General features: G+C 40.5%; 1 protein-coding gene and 1 long non-coding RNA gene across 10 annotated transcripts in view; both read left to right on the forward strand.

The window, feature by feature from the left end:
- The window catches only part of LOC147402157 (uncharacterized), a 28,652-nt gene extending 3,881 nt beyond the window's left edge, over nucleotides 1–24,771 (forward strand). Inside the window, exons 3-10 of one of the 9 annotated variants that reach the window (XR_015178822.1) lie at nucleotides 20,691–20,732; nucleotides 20,994–21,042; nucleotides 22,616–22,770; nucleotides 22,850–22,897; nucleotides 23,071–23,088; nucleotides 23,462–23,522; nucleotides 23,698–23,849; nucleotides 23,943–24,771. This is a non-coding gene — a long non-coding RNA (uncharacterized LOC147402157). The remainder of the gene's footprint in view (nucleotides 1–20,690; nucleotides 20,733–20,993; nucleotides 21,043–22,615; nucleotides 22,771–22,849; nucleotides 22,898–23,070; nucleotides 23,089–23,461; nucleotides 23,523–23,697; nucleotides 23,850–23,942) is intronic. The other 8 variants (XR_015178820.1, XR_015178823.1, XR_015178826.1 and 5 more) reach the window with 8 other exon arrangements.
- Nucleotides 69–4,650, forward strand: LOC147402158 (uncharacterized). The gene is made up of 2 exons (XM_086443688.1): nucleotides 69–727; nucleotides 3,396–4,650. Exon 2 carries the CDS (start codon nucleotides 3,397–3,399, stop codon nucleotides 4,567–4,569), a length of 1,173 nt encoding a protein of 390 aa, XP_086299814.1. The 5' UTR covers nucleotides 69–727; nucleotide 3,396; the 3' UTR covers nucleotides 4,570–4,650.
- Nucleotides 24,772–25,918: the final 1,147 nt, after the last annotated feature.

Raw genomic sequence — 25,918 nt, forward strand, 5'->3', positions numbered from 1 at the left:
CTAACCTATACCTCCCCTAATCTACCCTCATCATTCCCTACAAAACCTACATCTACAACCTAAACCTACATCTACAACCTAAACCTACACCATCCTCTCAAGTCAAACACTCAACCTCTCCCATCAACCTATCCCAACCCTTCATTTCCACCCACTTTAACACATGGCATCATCTCCTTCATCCTCCCAAAATATCATCAACCACCTCTTTAAATCCTTCATTCTCTTAAACCAAACACCATTTAATCTCAACCACCATCTTAAACTTACCTCACCAAACACTCCACCCAAATGGGTTGGGTAGGATCCAAACCATTTGGGTCAAAACTCACCCATTTAACCCCCCTTACCTAAATACCCTCCAATCTCCTCTAAATTACACCCACTTCTCTCTCAAACTCATAACCATTCTACCCATTTTCTTCACTTCACCCCATTATATCCCTAAAATAACTCCTAAACATCTATAAATACCCTCCTCCTCTTCCCAAAAATGGCCCCCAACTTCTCATTACAAAACTTCTCCCCAACACTCTCTCTACTAACAACCATCACCAATTCTCACCAAGTTTACCAACTCTCTCTCACAAATCCTCTACAAGTCTCACTAAAACAAAAGAAATCCCTACTCTCTCTAATCACCTCTTCCCATCCTCATACTCTCATATTATACTAAGGACTCAAGAAGACTCAAGCAAGAAGAAGAAAAGAAGAAACAAGATACAAGGTGGGTTTGAAGCACACCCCCCTCTCTTTCTCTAACCTTCTACTCTTTCCCTCTTCTAACACCCCCTTCTTCTATTTTATTTTACCCTTTTTGATGGTTGGGCCCCAAGGCTAAGGTTCATATGGGTCATTTTCATTAATGAAATGACCCTATGATCAAGCCGAAAATGAATCCCTACTTAGGGAACAAATGCACCCACGTGGCACATTTTTCACCTTCTTTTAAAAAAACAAAATGATCGAATTATTTGAGGTTACCGCCACGTGGCGGGGAGGAAAGGGTGCCTAACACCTTCCCTTTTCTTCAACCGAGCCGCTTACCCAAATCTCGAGGTTTGACTACCCCTTTATCCATCGTGAGTCACTAAACGCCAAAATGTCACATTTTCTTAAAAAATGCACATCGGGTGACCATTCACACCCACTTACAAAATGAATGGTGGCGACTCCAAACCATTGTAGATGTGGTCGTCGTAATGGCGAAATCACGCGTCTACAGCTTGGCGACTCCACTGGGGAGTAAAGGCTCCACCCTCGTGTCAACTCGGTTATTTTGGTAAAAAAGGAAATGTTTCAATTTTTATTTTTATTTTTTATTTTTGCAAGCTAACAATACTTGTTGTGTTTGTTGTAATTATTTTTTAGGTAGGTTTCCTTTATTTACTTACTCACTTGAAAAAAAAAAACAAAAAAAAAAAAAAAAACCGATTTTCACTTTATTTCCCCGATTATGTCTTTTTAAGCATGTATATCACCAAACAAATGAAAAAAAAAAATTTCTTTTTTGGCCCAAGCCAAAAACCAGAGGCAATGTGCCTCAAAATGAGTATAAAAAAATAAAAAAAAAGTCGTTTTTCTTCTTTTTTGGCCGAATGGACAGTCGAACTTAAAATGATCATAACTTTCTCGTCCGATCTCCGATTAGCTATTAGTGCATATCGATTTGGGGTAGAACAAAATTTTCTACCAAATGTGACAAAGTCAGCAACATTTTGACAATTCAGAATCGGTTTTTGAGCTCATTTATTATCGTTTACGCTACCATTTCCGTTTGACGTCTCGTCGCGATACAAAATGAGTAGGAAAGAAAAGCATAAAAAAGGAAAAAAATTTTGGCCCAAGCCAAAAACCAGAGGCAATGTGCCTCAAAATGAGCACATAAAAATTTTTATTAAAAAAAAAATAATTTAAAAAAAAAAATTAATTAAATTAAAAAAAAAAAAAAATTTTTTTTTTTTGCTCAACATGTTCCTTACATTAGTCTTGGAAACTTTCCTCTTGGAACTTATTTTTATTTTAAGTTTTAAAGCTTCAAAAGATCAAACGGATCATCTTTCTCAAACTCAGGGCGTATCGCTCACCACTTTTTGATTGATCAAAATGAAAATTCAAAGTGATCATCGGTTGGACTATAATGAAAAAAGAGAAGTCCTTTTATGATTAGTTCATTCGTAAAATTGAAAAAAAAATGATGAAAAAAAAAAAAAAAAATTGATTGGTTGATGATGAATGTGCGACTCTTACGGACAAATTATCTAATAGGCTATGATCGGGCCAACGGGCCCACTCATCTGAAAAATGCCCCGGGCGCACCCTATCCTATTTGCACACACCACTAGCACGTTTACTTTACTGTATTGCACGCTTGCATGTCCCTAATAGCCAACGTGGCACTAGTGCGTGGCCCGGTCTCCTCGGAGATGCGACGTCATTCATGAAAACCACAACTCCAATCACGTACCGTAAGGTATATAAAACTGGGGAATCAATACCGTTTGATCAGGTGATTCTGAAAGGTATTTGATACACCCATGTTGGAGCGACCTGAGCCTTTGTCCTATTGTAAGCCGCACGGTCACATGTCCCGATTGCCAACGTAGTACTAGTACGTGGTCGGTCCCCTCGCGGGATGCGAAAACCATTTATGAAAACTACAACTCCTGACTCGTACCCATAGGTATATAAAAGATAAATCTAAGTACATCAATTGCACTTCTTGGTCAAAACCAGTGCCTAAGCAAGATCCTGCCCCGCTGTACCCTACTGTACGAGGGGGATAGATTACGTCTATTCTAGACGAGAGGTACTTAAGCGGGCCTTTGCTCAGCATCGTGCGCCACCTCTCAACTGGGGATCAAACTGGTTGTTTTGGCTTCAGAGAAGTGAATTGAAGTTTTAGATTGTCACCTATACGGTATATCAAACCAAGTCACCACGTACCGTCTGATTGAGTACGCTTGAGAGGTATATAGGTGTGCTTGGGCAAGAGTGGCCAGATAAAAATGCATTGCAGTAGTAAGCTTAGAGTCTAGAAGCCTTCCCTGTAAGTCACGACTCGAACTTATCACGGGTGTTCCCGGGTTGTTGAAAGAAACTCGACGATTGATGTATGTGAATGATCAAAGTGTATGATTGTCCTCAAGGGTCAAAATTTTATTTTCAGAAATTAAAATGGGTACACCGACCCAATAAAGAATCAATTTCTTGCAAAAATTCAATAATGACCCAGTCCATCTCGATCCAATGATCATGATAGGCTGGGCCATTTAAATCAAAATGCAAATCAAAATTTCAAAAAAGAAAAGCGTTTTCAAAAAAGTGTTTCAAAAGAAAAGTAGTTTTACATAGACCTTGGAAATGTACTGAACTATTTTCTTGTGTCAACTCAGGATGCTGGCTGCAGGCAATAACCCAATCGACCAATTGGTCAAAACAACCATCACGGGGATGCACACCGTAGAGAAATTCAACTTTGCAAAATTCATGTTGAGATGCGCTCTGTACTTCCACGAGTTTGAGATAGATTGGAACCTTTTGCACGCTATGGCTAAGCGTTGGAATCCTTATCTTCACATCTTCCACATTGGGCATATGCACTTGTGTCCTACTCATGAAGACTATTGTGGCATCATGGGGATATCTACTTCAGGTCCTCTAGTCAGGCCTTCATTGAAGACAGGATATTCGGGTGAACTCGCCACAGGCCTAAACATTTCAAAGGAAGAAGCCAAGGCCTTAGTCCGTAACGGGAGATTGGATTTAATACCCTTATTGAGTCCATACCACTCCCGCAGTCATCCCATCCATGTAAAGCCAGATGCTTGGAGAGCCACTAGAGACTATCGATTGTGTTTAGGAATCCTAGCCCAATACATACTGACCTCCAAAAGCGAGGGTCAAACCGTTCCTGAGTCTTTCATAGACATAGCTTCCCAGCTCTCTAGAAAAGCCAATCCCGTACCTTTGATTCTAGCTGAAACCTTCTCAGGTTTGGATGCCATTAAAAAGGGTGAGGGAAGGGATTTCAAAGGAAGCCCTCACCTACTTTATATGTGGCTCTGCGACCGTCTCAAAATTGTGGACATTCCTTCAACCCTCGAGTATAGGCCCGAGCACTTTTCCAAGAGAAACATGTTAGTGCGTCACAACTCAGTCAAGGCTTGGGGCAAATGGTTGGATTCTCGTCTTGCACGTCATATTGGTTTGAGATGCCCTTGGTGGATGACGGACTACCCTGTTTTAGGTACCAAAGGATCCTATTATGTCCGTTTGATCGGACTAGAGGAGACATCTTTTTACCAACCTGCTTTGATCCCAGAACAGTACGGAGTACCTATAGAGTTTTCGCTACCTCAACACAAACAATTCTTTTCTCCCGAACCATTGACTGAAAAGTTAGTGCATCTCATTGAGAAGGCGTGGAACAAGCGCACCTTAGGGTATCCAGATGGACCAGCAGAGTTCAAAGAGTCAGTCGTTAGAACCAAAAGAAGCAAGCCTAATTGTCCCAGCAATCCTGATGACGATCAAAACAAATCCAAGCGTCCATGTAAAAGAATGTAAAACAGGGTTATTTGAAAGTTGTAATTCAATGAAAATCCTATTTGTCAAACAATTTTCAATAGTTCAATGAAATTTCTTTCAGTTTATTTGTGGATAATCATGGCATAAATTGTTTAATGGGTTGGTGTACAAAATTCAAAATGTAATCTTCTTTTTCAAAATGTCTTACCGACTCCGTGTCGATGCCAGCTCCGTGCTGATGTAATCATTTTAAATTTTATCGACTCCGTGTCGATGCCAGCTCTGTGCTGATGAAATCTTTTTTAAAATACTTTACCGACTCCGTGTCGATGCCAGCTCCTTGTTGATGAAATTTCATTTTTTCAAAATACTTTACCGACTCCGTGTCGATGCCAGCTCCGTGCTGATGAAATCGTTTTTAAATTTTACCGACTCCGTGTCGATGCCAGCTCCGCGCTGATGAAATTTCTTTTTCAAAATACTTTACCGACTCCGTGTCGATGCCAGCTCCTTGTTGATGAAATTTCATTTTTTCAAAATACTTTACCGACTCCGTGTCGATGCCAGCTCCGTGCTGATGAAATCGTTTTTAAATTTTACCGACTCCGTGTCGATGCCAGCTCCGTGCTGATGAAATTTCTTTTTAAAATACTTCACCGACTCTGTGTCGATGCCAGCTCCGTGCTGATGAAATTTCACTTTTTCAAAATGCTTTACCGACTCCGTGTCGATGCCAGCTCCGTGCTGATGAAATCGTTTTTAAATTTTACCGACTCCGTGTCGATGCCAGCTCCGTGCTGATGAAATTTCTTTTATGCTTCACCGACTCCGTGTCGATGCCAGCTCCGTGCTGATGAAATTTCACTTTTTCAAAATGCTTTACCGACTCCGTGTCGATGCCAGCTCCGTGCTGATGAAATTGTTTTTAAATTTTACCGACTCCGTGTCGATGCCAGCTCCGTGCTGATGAAATTTCTTTTCCCGACTCCGTGTCGATGCCAGCTCCGTGCTGATGAAACTACATTTTTCAAAATGTTTTCCCGACTCCGTGTCGATGCCAACTCTGTGTTGATGTAATTCTTTTTCAAAATATTTTGCTAGTCCCGTGTTAATGCCAACTTCGTGTTAATGTCGGCTCCAAACTAAAGAACTCTTTCTTTAAAACTCGACCTAATAAAATGTCAGGCATTTTTCTTTTTGTAAACAAGATAGTAATGCTTGGTCTTCTGTACCCAAAGGTGGCCAAACGAAAGAAGTACAAACAACCTGAGAAGCCTCCGTATTTCCTTCGATCTACATCAACTATGAGCAACTCAGAGGACCCACAACCTGCGACAAGTGAACTTGCTGAAGCTAATGCAATGATAGCGAAGTTAATAGAAACAACGAAAAGACAAAAACAAATGTTGATGGCTGTTTTTAGTAATACTAACTTCTTACAAGCGCAAGCCGCTCAGCACCAAGCATCTGGATCAAATCCAGAACCCCTTGAACAGACACGACCAGATCAACAGACCACCACACCTCCTACGGTGCCAATGTATCAGGGCCCTCCACTTTACATCCCACAGAATCAACCACCTCCGGTGGTAATCCCAGATGATGAGTGTGACTTCAGGGTGCCTGAGGCCAAAAATGCCACTGATAACAAAATGGCCCAGCAGATAGAGTCTCTCCAAGAAGAAATGAGACGGATGAAAGGTACAAATACTTTAGGAGGAACAAGATTCAGGGACCTTTGCTTTTATCCTAATGCACAGTTGCCGGTCAAGTTCAAATGTCCGGAGTTTGAGAAGTACAGTGGGGTGGGGTGTCCTCTGTCACATCTAAAACTATACTGCGGATCCATGTGCCAATACGGCGAAGATGACAGGCTACTGGTGCAATTGTTTCAAAGAAGCTTGACAGGGCCAGCACTTAAATGGTTTTCCGGATTAGACCATACGCTTATCAAAAGTTGGCAAGACTTGGCTGAAATGTTCTGGCATAATTATCGGTTCAATACGGATGTGGGATTGGATCGAAACGACATGGCTAAAATGGTGAGAAAACAGAGGGAAACAGTAAAAGAGTATGCCCAAAGATGGCGGGAGTCCGCCTCACAAGTGAAGCCTGCAATGACTGAACAAGAGATGAACACCACGTTCATCTCAACACTAGGGCATGCCTTTTATACGCATCTGATTGGACATACCACGGGCACTTTCTCCAATCTTGTTCAAGTGGCAGACCGGGTCGAGGATGGGATCCGAACTGGTTTAATATTTGACTTCACAGTCCTAAGTGCAGCAGCAGGGACATCGGCACAGAAGAAGTTCGTGCCTTTTGTCAAAAAGAAAGAGGAAACTCAAATCAACAATGTACAACCCAGCCAACCTCTTTTCATTCAGGCAGCAGTTCAGAGGCCGCAGGCACCACAAGTCCTTTGGGCGCTAGTACCTCGAACTGCTTGGGTTCCAGCACCGCAGAATCTCTTTCAGACAGTTCCTCTGCAAGTACAACCAGTACCACAGTATGGGCAAAATCAACAAGCACGACCCAACAGGGTAAACAGAGTATTCACCAGGTTGCCTATGACGTTGACAGAATTACTTCCGCTCTTGCTTAGGGGAGAGTACCTCACGAAACGACCACCAAATCCAGAGGCTGCGAAAGGACCAGGGTATAACCCCAGCTTGTTTTGTGAATTTCACATGGGTGCATCGGGGCACTCTACTGATCAGTGCTGGCAACTCAAGCACCAGGTGTAAAATTTGATAGATAAAAAGGCACTCATACTGGATGGACCTGCCAACCCACCCCAACAACAGAATATCAATCAAAACCCCCTACCTACTCACAATGGAGAGGGGAGTGGGCATAGGGTAAATGTCATCTGCGGAGAACTCGACTTCAATCCCTCGGATTTGATAGCGCCTATCGGTGCAAAAGTCAGGGTACGCTTCACGAAGGAATCAAGGACGTCAACGGTTAACACAGTCAACCGTTATACAGATTCATTGCAGAATTCACAGCTACCTCTCAGAATGGCCAACCTCACCATCCATCCCCCTCATCAAAATACCGCTACCAGACCACCTTTAGTTATACCTTACGGATCACCCCATCATCAAAATTCAACCCGACCTCCCCTGGTTATACCCTACACACCACCATATTCCCAAGGATCAACTCGACCCCCTCTCCATATACCATACACCTCATCTTCACCACCGCTCATCATCCCATACACTCCATCAAAACCATCGCCACCACCTCTCATCCTCAATGTAAAACCCGATCCACCTCCCATGACCATACACTCACCCAAACCATTCCCTTATAACTCTATCCAGGCAGTTCCCTGGAGTTACGAGACAACCATCACCACAACCTCCGGGGTTGAAGCCATGAAGAAAGCAATGGTGGCCGACATTGGGCATATGACAAGGGCAGGGCGATACAAAAAAATATCGAAAAATGGGGTGAAAATCAAGGAAGAAGGCAAAGGGGTGACCGACGAAGAGAAAAGAGAAGCAAAGGGAAAGGGTAAGCTGTATAAGGAGGAGAAGACGGAAGAAAAAATGAAAGTGACAGACAAAGAAGCCACAGACTTTATTAAGCTCGTCCTCAAGAGAGAGCATAATATAGTGGATAGATTGAACAAACAGCCAGCTCAAATCAGTATCCTAGGTCTAATGCAAAAGTCAGAAGAATACCAAGAGGCATTACTGAGAGTTTTGGAAAAATCGCATGTACCTGCAACTACCTCACCTACGCAACTAGAACAAACGATTGGCCAGATAATGGCCCCCAATCCCATTATTTTCACTGAAGATGAATTTGTGCCTGGAGGAACGGGGCACGTCAAGCCACTAAACATCATGGTCATATGCAAGGGCATGATGGTTGCCAGGGTGCTGATTGATAATGGCTCAGCGCTTAATGTTTGTCCACTTGAAACCTTCCGGAAGCTCAACACTGATTGGTCTCATGTGAAACCCAACAACAAGGTCGTCCGAGGCTTTGACAGCTCAAGAAGAGACTCCTTGGGAGAGGTGGATTTACCCATCACAATAGGCCCGTGCACCTTCGAAGTAACATTTGAAGTCATGGAAATACCGACAACCTTCAATTTATTACTGGGCAGGCCATGGATCCACATAGCAGGGGCAGTACCTTCTTCTCTACACCAGAGAGTCAAATTCATCATGGGACAGAGGATGATATCCGTTTTGGCAGAAAACTTGATCCCGGCCGGCAGAGCTCCGGACGTGCCATTTATTGATATAGAGATGACGAAGGACAAGGCACTCTACCATTCGTACCAATTCGCGGCTGTCAATCACATCGAGAAGGGGAAGGAGAAGGTAAGAGCAAAGCTATCAAGAGCAAACCTTATGATTGGTCGGATCATGAAGAGGGCAGGTTATCGACCCAAGCAGGGGTTGGGACCAGAAGGAAGAGGAAGAGCTACACCGGTCGAAGCAAGAAAGGATACTCATTATTTTGGTCTGGGGTTTAGGCCCACAAAGAAGGATATAGCAGAAATGAAAGAAAAGAAGAAAGAACTTCGACTAGCAAGAAAGCAAAATCGGGAATCGAATGTCTGGAACCTCGGCCGAGTCCCTCACATTAGCGTTAGCTTCTCAAAGTCTCATATCAGACCCGACAACCTATCGGAACCACCATTGGCAAAAAGGGCAAAAACGGTAAAAATCGCACCACTGCACTTTCAAGAAGACTCAGTTGTTGAGTCCCAACCATCCTTCGTAGAAGGCATTGATGTTCTATTCAATGGGGATTCCAACGAAAGTCTATCCGAGACCGTTTTAAAATCCACCAACGTGGAAATCACTACCGACCAAAAGGAAGACTCACCCTTTTCAACGGGCATTGACTGGGCATCAGTCGTCATCCCACCAAGCTTGGGAGGGACCATGCCCCAATCTGACAAAAATCAATCGGAGATCATGGTTATCTCCGAACCACCGACCAAATCACCCAACACATCACTTTCACATCTCATCCGCCCCCTCAGAGAAGGGGAAGTTCTGAACAATTGGGAGGAATTCCCATTGACCCTTGAGGCTGTTGAGGCCTCCAAAAAAAAAACGTCGTTAAACGAATCTAGTTTGCCCGAGGATCATAACGAGCCCTCGTCCTCGGGTAAAGACTGTTTTGAGGGCTCCCTATCTTTATTAACGAATTCGCATGATTGTTCTTCTTATTTCAGGTATTCGAAAAGCAACAAAAAAACAAATATTCCTCAAAAAGCAAAAAAATCAAAAATTTATCAAAGTCAAAAAAATCAAAAAGCTTTCAAAGTTGCAAAAAAATAGATATTTTCCAAAAATCAAAAAAAGAGTTTTCAAGGGATATGTCTCAATCAAATGAGTACCCAAATAAAACAAAATTTGAAAGGGATGAGTATGATTTCGATCTTGAACTCGACTTTGACCTCATGGGGATCGAAGAAGAGTCTGAGGACGAAATAGAGTACCCGCCTAAAGAAATCAAAGACTTGGTAGAACGTCACGAGAAAGGTGTTCAGCCAAACATTGAGGATACAGATTTAATCAATCTTGGTACCGAAGATGACCCACGAATTGTCAAGATCGGAACCTTATTAACGCCACGACAAAAGGAAGAAATGATCAAACTCTTACAAGATTATCAAGATGTCTTCGCATGGTCGTACAGGGATATGCCGGGATTGGACACAGATCTTGTCGTGCACAAGCTACCAATTGCCTCTGGAAGTAAGCCGATTAAGCAGAAGTTGAGAAGATTAAAGCCAGAATGGACTCTCAAGGTCAAGGACGAAGTCATGAAACAGTTCGAAGCCGGATTTCTTGCAGTCTCTACGTACCCTGAGTGGTTGGCTAATGTCGTCCCAGTACCCAAGAAAGATGGGAAGGTACGCATGTGTGTTGACTATCGGGACCTAAACAAGGCCAGTCCTAAGGATGATTTCCCACTTCCACACATCGACACTCTAGTCGATAGTACGGCTGGGCATGGCATGTTCTCGTTCATAGACGGCTTTTCAGGCTATAACCAGATAAAAATGGCGGAAGAAGACCAGGAAAAGATTGCATTTATCACACCATGGGGTACTTTCCACTACAAAGTCATGCCATTCGGGCTGAAAAACGCAGGGGCGACTTACCAACGGGCAATGACCGCACTATTCCACGATATGATCCACAAGGAAATGGAGGTCTACGTAGACGACATGATTGCTAAATTCGACATTGAAGAAGATCATCTGGTGAATCTCAAGAAGTTGTTCGACAGGCTCAGAAAGTACAGTTTGAGGCTCAATCCAGCAAAGTGTGTATTTGGGGCAACATCGGGCAAACTACTGGGTTTCATCGTCAGCAGAAGAGGCATCGAGATAGATCCGACAAAAACCAAGTATATCCTCGAGATGAAAGCACCCGTTTCAGAGAGAGATGTTCGGGCATTCTTGGGAAGAATACAGTATATTAGTCGTTTCATTGCACAACTTACGCCTATCTGTGAGCCAGTCTTCAAACTACTCAGGAAAGACACACCGAAGAAATGGAACAAGGACTGTCAGGAAGCGTTCGACAAGATTAAGCAATATCTGCTCAATCCACCAGTCCTAGTCCCTCCTATTCTAGGGCGACCTTTGCTGATGTACATCTCGGTACAAGAAACGTCAATGGGGTGTGTGCTAGGGCAACACGATGAATCAGGACGGAAAGAACAAGCCATTTACTATCTCAGCAAGAAATTTACCGAGTATGAAGCAAAATATTCAACACTTGAGAAGACTTGCTGCGCATTAGTCTGGGCATCTCAACGACTACGCCACTATCTGCTTAGTTACTCAACTATGCTTATTGCTAGAATGGACCCCCTGAAGTATCTTTTCGAGAAACCAGCATTAACAGGTCGCACTGCAAAATGGCAACTATTGTTATCTGAGTTTGACATCACCTATGTCACTCAAAAAGCCATCAAAGGGCAAGCAATCGCCGACCACCTAGCCGAGCACCCGTTGCCTGATTACGAGCCATTAAAGACTAACTTTCCTGACGAAGCCATACTGATCACTGAGGTTGAAGACGATAATGAGGAACCAGGATGGAAAATGTACTTCGACGGAGCGGCCAATCAGAAAGGAAACGGAATAGGGGCAGTTCTGATCAAGCCAGGTGGATCCCACGTGCCAATCGCAATCAGACTAAAATTTCAATGTTCCAACAATGAGGCTGAATACGAAGCATGCATAGCAGGGTTGAAGGCAGCACTGGATCTCGAGGTAGATGAAATCGATGTTTTCGGAGATTCAAGCTTAGTAGTCTATCAGACGACTGGAGAATGGAAGACCCGAGAGCAAAGACTGGTTCCTTACCACGAGTACCTGGAAGAACTAAGCTCACGCTTCGATAGGATTTCATTCACGTACATGCCGAGAGCTAAGAATCAGTTTGCAGATGCACTAGCTACACTTGCCTCTATGATCAACATCTCGGAAGACCTAATCATCGACCCTATTGAGATTGGAATTCAAGATGAGCCAGCCTATTGCTTACCCGTTGAAGTAGAAGAATCTGAAGAAAAGCCATGGTATTTTGACATCAAGGCATATCTTGAAGATCGAACACTTCCCTCAGACGCAACACCAAATGATAGAAGGACCATTCAGAGGCTAGCAGGACAATTTTTCTTGAGCAACGGTATTCTGTACAAGAAGTCGCACCATGAGATCTTACTTAGGTGTGTGGCAGAAATAGAAGCGAAACGACTAATTGAGACTGTACATGGAGGAGTCTGCGGACCTCACATGAATGGTCATATGCTTGCTAAGAAGATCATGAGGATGGGATACTATTGGTCGACAATGGAAAGTGACTGCTATCAGCATGTCCGCAAATGCCATCTATGTCAAATATATGCCAATAAGATCAATGCCTCACCTTCAGAACTACATAATATGACTACTCCTTGGCCCTTCTCACTCTGGGGCATGGACGTCATTGGGCAGATCTCGCCAAAAGCTGCAAATGGGCATCGTTTCATCCTTGTTGCTATCGATTACTTCACAAAATGGGTAGAAGCTGCATCATACGCCAATGTTACCAAGAGCAACGTCATGAAGTTTGTCAAGAACAACATCATTTGTCGGTATGGACTTCCAAGCGGATTGGTAACTGACAATGCTAAGAACTTCAAGAACAAAGATATGATCAAAATGTGTGAAGACTTCCAGATCACTCATCACAACTCTGTACCCTACAGACCTAAGATGAATGGAGCAGTTGAGGCAGCCAACAAGAACATCAAGAAAATAATCGAGAAGATGGCAGTTACATACAAAGATTGGCACGACATGTTGCCCTTTGCACTACACGCCTACCGTACTTCGTTCAGAACTTCGACTGAGGCAACTCCGTATTCATTGGTCTACGGAATGGAAGCAGTCTTACCCGTAGAGGTTGAGATTCCCTCCCTCCGAATCTTAAAAGAAGCAGAGTTAGATGAGACTGAATGGATTCAAGCTCGGTTCGATCAGTTGTGTGGACACGGGATTTCGAATGTTTTTCAAACATCCCTCCACTTTGGGGTGTTTTGGAGTCGCCACCATTCAAATATGGAATTGGGTGTGAATGGTCACCCGATGTCTCATTTTTTGAAAATTAAATCATTTTTTTATGTGATGACTCTCGTAGGATGATGCACGTGGTCCAACCTTTGATTCAAGGTAAGGGGGTCCATTCATGGAGTAGGGAAGGTGTTAGGCACCCTACTCCATCCACGTGATGTGGTAACCTCGGATTCGGTATTCCAAAGTAAAAAGAAAAGAAAAGAAAATCGAAAGTATTTGATGTATGCCCTCAAGTGTGAGGGGCTTTCGATATTGATTCAAATCATTGAGGGCACCCTTATAGAAGAAGGGGCCCTTTGGTGATTTAAATCATGGTGGTGTGTGTGAATGTGTAGAGAAGGGGAGAGTAGGGGAGGGGAGTTGAGGGGAGTGTCCCTTTTGTCAAACCCACCTTGTCCCAATCTTGATCTTCAAGACTTTTCTTGATGTTCTTCTTTTGAGTGGACTTAGACTTGCTTCCTTGATTTGCTTGAGAGAAGGTTGAGATTTGAGAGTGGTGTTGAGAGTAGAGTATAGTAGAGAGTTGAAGTTTTTTTTTGTAGGATTCTTTTTTAAATTTTCATTAGTTGTTGTATGGGGAGAATGTAGGGGTTTTTATAGAGGTTGAGAGGTTTTTTAAGGGTATAATGGGGTGAAGGTTGAGAGTAGTGGTTAATGGCATGGGTTTGAGAGGAAAAGGGTATGAAATTTGAGATGAAAATGAGGGTATTTTTGTAATGAGGAAAAATGGGTTGTGTTTTAACCCAAATGGTTTGGATCTTATCCAAATCCATTTGGGTAGAGTGTTTGGTGGGGTGAGATGAATGATGGTTGATGGGAGGAGTGGTGGTGTAAGGAAGTTGTTTGGAGAAGGAGTGTTGAGATGGTTGAAGAAGTATGGTGTTTGATTTGGAGAGATGAGTGGTGATTGGTTTGATTTTGAGAGGATTGAAGGGATGATGACATGTGGCAAATGGAGAGATGGAGAGATTGGTTGATTGGTGATGGTGGTTAGATGATTAGAGAGAAGAGTATGGGAGGTATGGGTTGAGGTGATTTTATGGGAGTGTTTTAAGGGAAAGTGATGGATAGATATGGGTTGTGATGTGGGTGGTTAAAGAATGAGGGATAGGTTAGGGTGTATAGGGTATGGGTTGATTTGTGGGTTGTTGATGATGAGAGGATGGGGAATAGGTTATGTTAGGGTAGGGTTATGGGTTGAGTTGTGGGTTGTTGATGATGAGAGGATGGGGAATAGGTTAGGTTAGGGTAGGGTTATGGGTTGAGTTGATTAGATGAGGGAGGTGGAAGGAGATGATGACATGTGTCATCTCTTAGTGATTGGTTTGATGAGATTGATAGGTTGGGTTGGGTTTGGGTATTGAATGATGATGGGTTAGATTGAGTTTGGGTAGTGGATTGGGCTTTGGGCTTTAGGCTTTAGTAATGGATTGGGTAGGGTTGTGGACTTAGATAATGGATTGGGTAGGGTTTTGGGCTTAGGTGATAGATTTGGGTTGGGTTGTAGAATAGTGTTGGGTTGGGTTTATGTTGGATTGGGTTTAAGTTGGATTGGGTTGATTTTAAGGATGTATGAGAGTGGTGAGGTGTGCGGGTCCATGGGCCACGTGAATGGCCTCGAACATTTATTAATTGAAACGTATTGGATTTCGTGTAGGTTTGGGCTTCAGGGCCCATTCCAATTTTCGATTTTTGGGGGCATCTTACGTCGAGGGCCCGCTCAAATTCGGGTGTCTACAAGTTGAATCTAATTGAAGAGAAACGCCTTGCAGCCATTTGTCATGGACAGATCTATCAACGACGAATAGCTCGTGCCTATAACAAGAAAGTTAAGCCTAGGGAGTTCTTGCCAGGAGACCTGGTCTTAAAGAAGATTCTACCAATTCAAGAAGACGCCAGAGGAAAGTTCAGACCAAACTATGAGGGACCATTCATCGTACAGAAGGTGATAACGGGAGGAGCTCTGATTCTCACAGAAATGGACGGACAAGTCTTTCCGCAACCGATCAATGCTGACACTGTTAAGAAATATTACGCTTAAGACCTGACCCTGAGATGACGAAAGGCCATTTTTGTTATCCCAAACAAACCATCACACCCTAGTAAACCCTTTTGAGCCATCACGTTCATTTCTTAACCTAAGACTGGGGCAAGTCAACAACTACAAAATGAAAAAAAAAAAAAAAGATCAGAAAAAATAGAAAGATCAAAAGCATCAAAAGTACTCCTGGCCCGCATGAGGATAAACTGTGAACGGCTAAAAAAACAAAAAATCAAGAAAATCAAAAACTCGAACACTTGATCTTGGCTCGACCCAAATCTCCAGCCTAAACAAGTTCGAGAGACGCTGGGAGGAGACATAGATCACTTTTCCGAAACAAAAATAGACGAACCCCATGTTTATTCCACTTTTAGATAAACTAAGATCCAAACCTTAACCTTTTTGTAACCTTCCACTACCATAAGCCTAAGCCAACATTTCGTCCTACTTAAAGTCATTTTTGATCAGGAAATGTTTTAGGGCAACATAACGACAGTGACAACACCAATGATCTTGCAACTTGGTCCGGACCTCAAAGTCTTATCAGTCGTTGGAAGACTCGAGAGGGGAATCCAGATCGGATATTCGAAAAAAAAAAAAAAAAGAGTACCCCTACAAGAGTAGAGTCGTCGATCTTGCAGCTCAACTTAAGTCACCAAGCCACAAAGACACAGAGACTCCGAGCAGAGTTGTAATGAAAAATCTAGAAAAATACAAGCATGGTCTGAAAGGGCATAGTGAAAACCTGAAAGGGCGCTATGAGTAAAAGAATCAGACTATGGCAAGATCAAAGCCACAAGCACGATGAAAATCCCAAAAAGGACGTCAATGCGTAAAAATGTGGAAACCGGGTCTGATGAAAACCGTAATTGGCATCAGGGGCAATAAAGGTTAAAAAAAAATGAAAAAATATAAATAAAAAAAAAAAAAAAAAAAACAACTCCTGGCCCGCAAGAGTATAAACTGTGAACGGCAAAATCTTTCCAAAATCCCGAGACCCAAAATAGTCTTCCAACACCATGGCACTGGGAATGACTCTAAAGGAATCAAAAGAGTAATTGACGTTTATATCCTCTGTGATTGGCAAAAATACCAAGATCGTCGCAACCAAAGGTTTTACAAACTTTGAATTTATCGTACTCATTTGATAAAGATATTTCATAAAATTTAAAAAAAAAAAAAAAAAAAAAAAAAAACTACTATTTTGGTCGATGATGAAGATTCTAGGACTTATTCAAACTTCAAGTTTTCAAAGCATTAGATACACCTGAGGCCAAGTAAGTACAAAACCTATTTTCTTTGCATTAATCTTTCAACATTCTGTAAAAAGAGTCAAGACGTTCCTACAAAGCACGGATTCGGGCAGCCCGACTCATCATCAATTTTTCAGCCTGACTCATCATCATGACTCACTAGACAAGACGCGAAGGCATCGAAGAAGGGACCGCAGGCAAACCCCTCCTAAGATCACTCTCTGGGGCTACTGAGGTAATAAACCATTGATCATCGAACTTACAGTTGTAGCAATGGAAGAGTTTATAAGAATGACCTAACTAGGGAAATCCTTATGGATGCGTGGCCGTAACGATGCTTATGAGATTCTAAGTGAAGATGAGTACATACAAACATTCCCGAGGGGAATTGGACCAAAACTATCGAAATCAGAAGCTTCTCGAGAAACTGCCGTTGTTATCATGAATCACATTAACCTTGTTGAGATCCTTAGGGATGTGAATCAGTGGTCCACCGTGTTTTCTAACATTGTTTCAAAAGCAACAACTCTTGAAGTCGTATCAATAGGCGTAGCAGAAAATTACAATGGGGCCCTTCAAGTGATGACAGTAGAATTTCAAGTCCCTTCACCTCTGGTTCTGACTTGAGAAAATTTCTTTGTAAGGTATTGTAAACAACATGTCAAGGGGATTTGGACGGTGGTCGATGTTTCCTCGGATCATTTGCGTCCTAGCCCGATATCGAGATGTCGAAGAAGGCCATCAGGTTGTTTAATCCAAGAAATGTCAAATGGTTACTCCAAGGTTATATGGGTCGAACACGTAGAAGTGGATGATAAAGCAGTTCATAGTATATATAAAACACTGGTTAAACTCCAGCCTTGGGTTTGGCGCAAAGCGTTGGGTTGCTACCCTAGATCAACAATGTGAACACCTTGCAAATGTTATGGCTAGTAACATGCCCGCTGGAGATGTTGGTGTGATCACAAGTCAAGAAGGGCGAAAGAATACGTTGAAGTTAGCTGAAAGAATGGTGATGAGTTTTTGTTCTGGTGTAAGTGCTTCTACTGCTCACACATGGACAACATTATCGGGAAGTGGCGCTGAAGATGTAAGGGCCATGATTGGAAAAAACATAGATGATCTCAACAGGCCTCCTGGTATTGTGCTAAGTGCAGCTACTTCTTTCTAGTTTCCAGTCTCACCAAAGGGAGTTTTCAATTTCCTTCGCGATGAGAACTTTAGAAGTGAGTGGGATATTCTTTCTAACGGCGGTGCTGTGCAAGAAATGGCACATATTGCTAATGGTAGAGATCCTGGTAACTGTGTTTCTCTACTGCGAGTAAATACTCCAAATTCCAGTCAGAACAACATGTTGATATTACAAGAGAGTAGCACCAATGCAACAGGTCTTGGTCGATTCGGTTCCAACTGCAAAACTCTCTCTTGGATCAGTGACAGCTGTTAACAACCATATTGCTTGTGCTCCAACGGCAAAACTCTCTTGGATTTGTGGCGACTATTAACAACCTTAGTGCTTGCACCGTTGAAAGGATCAAAGGTATCAAAGGACAATGCATGAATTGAGAGGGTTAGCGTATGATAGAAACAGAGCAAAATCAACAAAAGAAGGTAACAAAAAAAAAAAAAAAAAAAAAAAAATCAAAAGAATTTCAAAAAACCTCTCGAGTTGCACTCAACTCCGATTTGTCAAAACACGATCGAAGAAATAGTCGGATTTCAAAACTCATCAAATTTTCATCAAATCAAAGATCTCACACGAGCTCCGCGCCATCGAGATCAATGAATTAATAAGGCAAAACTCTATCAGACCCCGTGCTTGAGTAACCATTTTCCACAAAAATCTTCAATACAATCGATAATTTAAGATCGTGTTTTTACAGAATTTTTCTGGCCCGTACAAATAGGGGTTTAGTCTATTCTTTGCAGTTCTTTGCACGCAATTCCTGCAAAGAAGGGCAGCTGTAGACACCTCAATTTGAACGGGCCACTTCTCGAAAGGGCCCAAAAATATCGATTTTCCAAATAAATGGGCCAACGGGCCTTAAGGGCCCAACTCATTGAAAATGGACATTTTTACCAAACCGAGGCCCCTAAGACCTCTCAATGGTTTAGGAGGCCACCAAAAGGACTCGGCCTACCTTACGACTTCCCAACATTCACCGCTCCGCTTCCAAAATAAAAAACGTCAAATTTTCGATAAATTTCACTAACGGGCCTAAAAAGCCCGATTCGCCAACACGTGGCATTTTTGATCAAATTAATGATTGCAAAAATCTAAAAAAATTAAAAATTAAAAAGGTGAGACTTGAGATGCCTACCCCTCCTCTACTATCACCGCTCCGCCTCCGTATTCGTAAAAATCATTTCTAAAACCCAAGCCCAACACTACAAAGCCCACAAATCATTAATCATATCCAATTCATTATCCAACCCACAACCCTAACCCATAAACCACAACCCACATCAACCAATCACTCTTTTATCATCAAAAGATGACACATGTCATCACCCCATCTCACCTCCCTCACCCAACTACCTACCCCATTAATTTGCTTTAAATCCCATCTACCCACACATCAACCCATCACCTTTTCTCTCAAATCAAACACATCTACCCACACCCCTAACCTATACCTCCCCTAATCTACCCTCATCATTCCCTACAAAACCTACATCTACAACCTAAACCTACACCATCCTCTCAAGTCAAACACTCAACCTCTCCCATCAACCTATCCCAACCCTTCATTTCCACCCACTTTAACACATGGCATCATCTCCTTCATCCTCCCAAAATATCATCAACCACCTCTTTAAATCATTCATTCTCTTAAACCAAACACCATTTAATCTCAACCACCATCTTAAACTTACCTCACCAAACACTCCACCCAAATGGGTTGGGTAGGATCCAAACCATTTGGGTCAAAACTCACCCATTTAACCCCCCTTACCTAAATACCCTCCAATCTCCTCTAAATTACACCCACTTCTCTCTCAAACTCATAACCATTCTACCCATTTTCTTCACTTCACCCCATTATATCCCTAAAATAACTCCTAAACATCTATAAATACCCTCCTCCTCTTCCCAAAAATGGCCCCCAACTTCTCATTACAAAACTTCTCCCCAACACTCTCTCTACTAACAACCATCACCAATTCTCACCAAGTTTACCAACTCTCTCTCACAAATCCTCTACAAGTCTCACTAAAACAAAAGAAATCCCTACTCTCTCTAATCACCTCTTCCCATCCTCATACTCTCATATTATACTAAGGACTCAAGAAGACTTAAGCAAGAAGAAGAAAAGAAGAAACAAGATACAAGGTGGGTTTGAAGCACACCCCCCTCTCTTTCTCTAACCTTCTACTCTTTCCCTCTTCTAACACCCCCTTCTTCTATTTTATTTTACCCTTTTTGATGGTTGGGCCCCAAGGCTAAGGTTCATATGGGTCATTTTCATTAATGAAATGACCCTATGATCAAGCCGAAAATGAATCCCTACTTAGGGAACAAATGCACCCACGTGGCACATTTTTCACCTTCTTTTAAAAAAACAAAATGATCGAATTATTTGAGGTTACCGCCACGTGGCGGGGAGGAAAGGGTGCCTAACACCTTCCCTTTTCTTCAACCGAGCCGCTTACCCAAATCTCGAGGTTTGACTACCCCTTTATCCATCGTGAGTCACTAAACGCCAAAATGTCACATTTTCTTAAAAAATGCACATCGGGTGACCATTCACACCCACTTACAAAATGAATGGTGGCGACTCCAAACCATTGTAGATGTGGTCGTCGTAATGGCGAAATCACGCGTCTACAGATATCATGGTAGAAGGAATTTAGGACAAATCTAAAGCACAAGAGAAAGTAGGTTGCAGTGATTATTGAGAAAATAAAACGAGTTCAAGCCCAAAATCAACGTAAAGAATAATATAAACTATGGAGAATGATCTCAAAGGCTCTCTATTTTGAAAAATGGATTAGAAGGTTGAGGTTTACGTTTTAGAGAATATTTTCCTTGCAAAGATCTTTTGAAACATTCTTATCATGACCTCTTGAAGTATTATTTCATTCAATGCTTAAAATGCCTTTTATAATGCAATTCAAATCTTTTGAAATATGTTTTCTTTACTTGACACATGAGCCTTATGTCAATTGTTCCTATTGAACTACTAGGCAGTTGTGCATTTTTTTTTTCTTAGTTATTTATTCTTTTCTTTTTTCCTTTGAGCAGGATAGTCTTATGGCTGCTGCATTTGAATAAACATTTGTTCAGGTTAGTTCTAGTGGATTTGTCTCATACACCTTGAATTTCTTTAGATCCAGTTAATGCACATTTTCATGTTAAATCCATGTTCGATGAGTAGAAATCACAATCACAATCACAATTCACTACCTTGCAGCTCAACATGCACATATCAATTTTTGCCTCTTTTATTGTTGAAAAGTTATCACTTCATTCTTTAGAAGTTATTGGTTTTAAAATATGTGCATTCACTGGGAACTTGCTTCTCATGTAAAATTCACTACCTTGCAGCCCAGTATGTTGGCTGTTGACGTGGAAAATTTTGCTTCATCACCAATAGGTAAAACAATGATGAAAAAACTTTCAATCAGGTAAAAGAATTGTATGGTCTTTTACCCTGTTTTCCTTATGTTGGAGAATCTGAAAGAGATAAACAAAATAGTCTCTGAAGGAAAGGTGCATTCTTTTTGGGAAATTCTCATGTCCATAGTTGGACTTCCAATTTCTTTTCTTTTCCTTTTTTCTTTAAGCAAAATATTTAAGGAGTTCAAAGGGGTCTGCTTTTGAAAACTTTTGGTTTAAATGGGACCTATTTTTAAGTTGTACCCTTTTCTATATTTGTGTGCCTTGACTCCCTTTCTTCGTATTTTAACTAATGAAATATCTTTACTTATTAAAAGTAAAAAAAACATTAAGCCGCTTCTACTTGCTAATGGTCAAACAAGGAGTTCATTGAGACTTAACAGTGTATGATAGTTCATTGAACATGAATACAGTTTTAAATTCAGAATTTTTCAAGTACTTATTTCAATGATTGTTACTTCCTATCCCAAGTATGTTTCACATTCTCTCCACCTTGCCCATGATTTTTATTCAACATTTAAACAAAAAATTTATGTTGGAAGGCATGATTCATGAACTGTTTCAATAAGTGGTTTTCTTCCTGTCCAGCACCACGAGGTGCTTAGGGGGTCTCTTTATTTGAGGATTTTTTTTAAAAGTAGGAATCATTGTTAAGAGGTGCTAGTTTGTGGTTTCTATTGTTTCATTTTGCTGTTTCCACATTTTTAGTATCTCACTTTGCTCCTTTTTCTAATGAAACCCTAATACTAATCACAAATAAGCAATCAATCACTTTCCTGCAATTTGCATGTTTTTCAGTTGCATTTACAACTGTACTGCTATGTGTTCAAGAAATGGATTGCAAACACCATAATTCAGGGTTTTATCTCCATAACACTTTAAAATTGGAATTGTGAGGAATTAGGGAGAAATTTATATACAATTTTACCTAACTAGATATAAGGACAGCACCCCTATCAAGAAAAAACCCTACATTTAATAAATCTAGTTCCTTGTTGTGCATTAGTTCTTTTGCTCATTTATAAAATTATTAGAGTTTGATGTAGCTTCATCTTATTAACTATGAGTACAACCCTGACTTGCTGAGAAACAAGCCCAATCAACATGGTTTGTATTTGTATGCAAATAATTCACTAATTATTTATTGGTTTTGTGGTTTCCCTTTCTGATGGCGGATTAAAGAGGGGTCTTGTTTCAAATTAGAAGAGTTATTTCATATTGCTAGCATTACTATTCATTTGGATGATCCTAAATTTTTTTTAGGATAAAGCTTTGAATTTCTACCATGTCGTCATCTTTAGCTTCGATATGTTATTGTAGGAGGCCTTGGTGTTGAGGTGATGGCGAGATATGCCTTGGTATATAGGATTAGACTGCCTTATGCCTTGGAGTATTGTTGAGAAATTTATGTATGGTGGTTGGATGAAACTTAATGATATTTTACTTACAATGGTAGAAATCATGTAAATAACAAAAAGTAAGCATTTTGAATCCAAACTACATCTGAAATTTGATCTGTAGTTTTTCTGTTTGAATGCTCTTGAATACAGATACGGTTATTCCGGGTATGGGCAGTCTTCTGGAAAGGTATGGCATCTTCAACCAAGATTTATTGATTAAAGGAATTTTTTTTTCCAATTTGATTAAGTTGGAGATTGTTGATTTGTGCTTTTAATGGCTACTGATAGCCGAGCGACCAAAACACGTACGTAGACATTGAAACCGTGTATAAATGCCTTGAATTAATGCTTTATTGAATGAGTGTCTATTTGTTTTCCATGCAGAATAGTAATAAAATCCCAATGGTCAATTTCCTAGTCTTGATAATCCATGTGAGTGTTTCTATTATGTTTTTTAATATGTTAAACCAATTATTACTTGTTAGCTTGATTTGGCAACTAAATCTGAATTAAATTGGAGATGCATGCTTTAACTTACTAAATCTGTTTTGTTTTTTCCCTGACTTTTTATATCTTTACAATGCATTCCATTTGTCTTCTTGCAGTTCCGGGCAACACACCGTGTTAGTTCCTTGCATCAGTAATCAATTAATTTCAGTAGAAATCAGTAATACATATCTTCACTGGTTAATATCTTCAATTCAACAGTCTATTTATAGAGTTTGGAACAGTTTCAAAATGGACATTCCAAAGGAGATCTTTCTGAAGATTTATAAGATGCCTAGTTACTACTTTGATTCGATATACAAATTCTTTGAAAATTGATACATCAGTTTTTTTAATAGATGCAAAGTTTTTACCTGCATTGTATTGAAATTGGTCATGTGCACTCAATGCCATTTGATTTTTCCTAATTTTGTGTTGCTAATTGTATTGTGTAAATATGCATGTTAAAAGATGAATTTGTTTTGATGTACTTGTTGAACTACTTTTCAGGTGGATTTGAAATTTTTGCTGAGAGAGGAGAATACGGTTGTCAATTCAAAAAGAGTTGAAGGTAATCTTTTGATAGTCTTTGTTATTTTGATGGTCTATTTAGTTCCATTGCAAGAGTTACTTATCCATTGTGTCTTTCTACAATGTTGTTGGTTGTTTGGTTTCGTGAAATCTTTTCAATGTGAGTCGATAGTTTTTCTACAAGTCCCTTTATATTTTTCAATGTATTGTGCAAGATGGTTTCCATGACTGCTTCGGTTAGGCTGCAAAATATGTAGAGTTCGATAGCACTTTCAATGAAGAGTAGAAGCAGCCGGGGAAGTTTTTCAATGCTGCCTGCAAACTTAAGTTGAAGAAGTTTAGTGAAGTCGCTAAGCTGTGCTCAATGGTAATCTTGATTGCATTTCCATTTGATTGGTCCACGTCAAAGTTATTTTGTTTTAATAAATTTGTTATATTTACTTCACTTGTTTCAAAATAGGTATTGAAGCTTGAACCTATTAATGTAAAAGCATTTTTCCGGAGAGCCGAAGCATACATAGAGACACTTGATTTGGACATTGGACTTGAAGAACGCATTTGAGATTGATCCTAATAACGGATTCTCGATAATTTTAAATTGTAGACTAGAATTTGGATTGGTAGTTAGATTTGCATAATTGGTAGTTAGAAAATAGTTAGTGTTATGAAAGTTAAAAGACGAGGGGCATTTGGGTCTTTTCATGTTGTTAGTTGGGGGTCTAGGTCATCAATTTCAAAATATGGGGGTATCTCCAATATTTAGCAACATGTGAGGGGGGTAGGTGTAAAATAAATTAAAAAAACAAAAAAAACCCTATAGCGACAATCACTGACAGTCGTTATGTCCTCATTTTACTGTAGCAATAGTCGTTTTTTCCGACTATCGAAGATAGTTGTTTTTTTGCCGATTGTCAAGGACAGTCATTTTTTCCGACTGTTTTAGGCTGTCGTAGTTAAAAAATCACTCCTTTTAAAACGACTCCATTTGCGACTGTAGGGACAGTCGTTTTTGGCGAATTATGACGTAGTGATATTGAATAGAATCTTCATCTTTTTTTCTTTTTTTTGCTTTGGCAGGCCGCTCGTACCAAACACCCTACACGTGTACAACATTTAAAATAACCACTTTATGTGGAGAGGCATATAGAGAATCGAAGGTGTGATAGAGCAAATCCAGTCGCCCTTATCATTTCAGCTAATTCTTAGGGGATAGAATTTTCATCCTTATTTTATTTGTCTTCAATACATGACAAGTTGATTAATTGATTTTTCAAGTTGACTAATGTTAGGAAAAAATTCAATTGGTTCGATGAAAAGTATTTTTCTTAATAAGTAAGGAAATTTCCTGTGCGTCATATTGTGGCAATCAAAAATATGAAAAAAAAATTTCTTATTTTTCGTCGGTAAATTTCAATTTTAAATTTGGGAGTTCGGTGACCATTCATTTCTAACACATTGGATTAACCTGAATTTTTTTATTTATTTTTTATCTGAGTTTTCCATTCCTATTTTATAAGAAAGTGTCTACGAGGCATGTTTTGGCTGGAGTTCAAAACTCATCAGGCTCCTAACAAGCCCTTTTTTTTTCAATCTAACGTGCCCAATGTATTTAATGTCCAATAAAAAAATCCAACAACATGTTTTTATAGAATTGCATTTTGAGAGATAACATATAATTAGAGTATTTTGACCAACAAAATGTTTTTATTCAAAGTTTGAAGTTCATCAACATCGCTGTAATGGATCGTTCTTATCATTGTGATCTTCTTCACATTACTAAACTATTTGAGGTCGCACACGTATCTTATCATGCTATATAACTAGACAACTTTCACTATTTAAAAGAGGCGGTTATCCCCTGACTCTCTAGGTTCCTTCTTTGGACACACAAGAATTTTCTATTCGGATATTGTATTAAATAGACTTTGAGATTCATAGGTTAAGTTCCCGTACACTCAAAGTACCAATATTCTTGTTTTTTATTATTATTATTTATTATATGTAATAGTTTAAGTCTTTTGGACAAGATTTGATAATTTATGGATGCGGGCTGTGGAAGAGTATCATGAGGATCATCCCACTGTTCAATATGAGAATAAAATTCAGGGTGGGTCAAGGCAACCGAGTAAGATTTTGGGAAGACACTTGGTGTGGTAATCGACCTCTAATGGAGACTTTCTCAGCCTTGTATTCCATTTCCTCGAAGAAAGGGCAACCAATCACATCTGTCCGAAGAGTTATGGATGGAGGTGTGGAATGGGATCTTGGACTTCGAAGGGACATTGATGACTTAGAACTTCAAGAAGTTGGTAGGTTAGTTGGTGAGGCTTCAAGTATCGACCTCCGTACGGGAAGAGAAGATGAAAGAGTTTGGATAGCAAGCAAGGATGGAAGATTCTCGGTACGCTCGTTTTACCAATCTTTGTGCAATAATGG

The sequence above is a fragment of the Akebia trifoliata genome, chromosome 5 (assembly GCF_017979445.1).
Source record: "Akebia trifoliata isolate Shusen 1 chromosome 5, ASM1797944v1, whole genome shotgun sequence".
Classification (NCBI taxonomy): Eukaryota; Viridiplantae; Streptophyta; class Magnoliopsida; order Ranunculales; family Lardizabalaceae; genus Akebia; species Akebia trifoliata.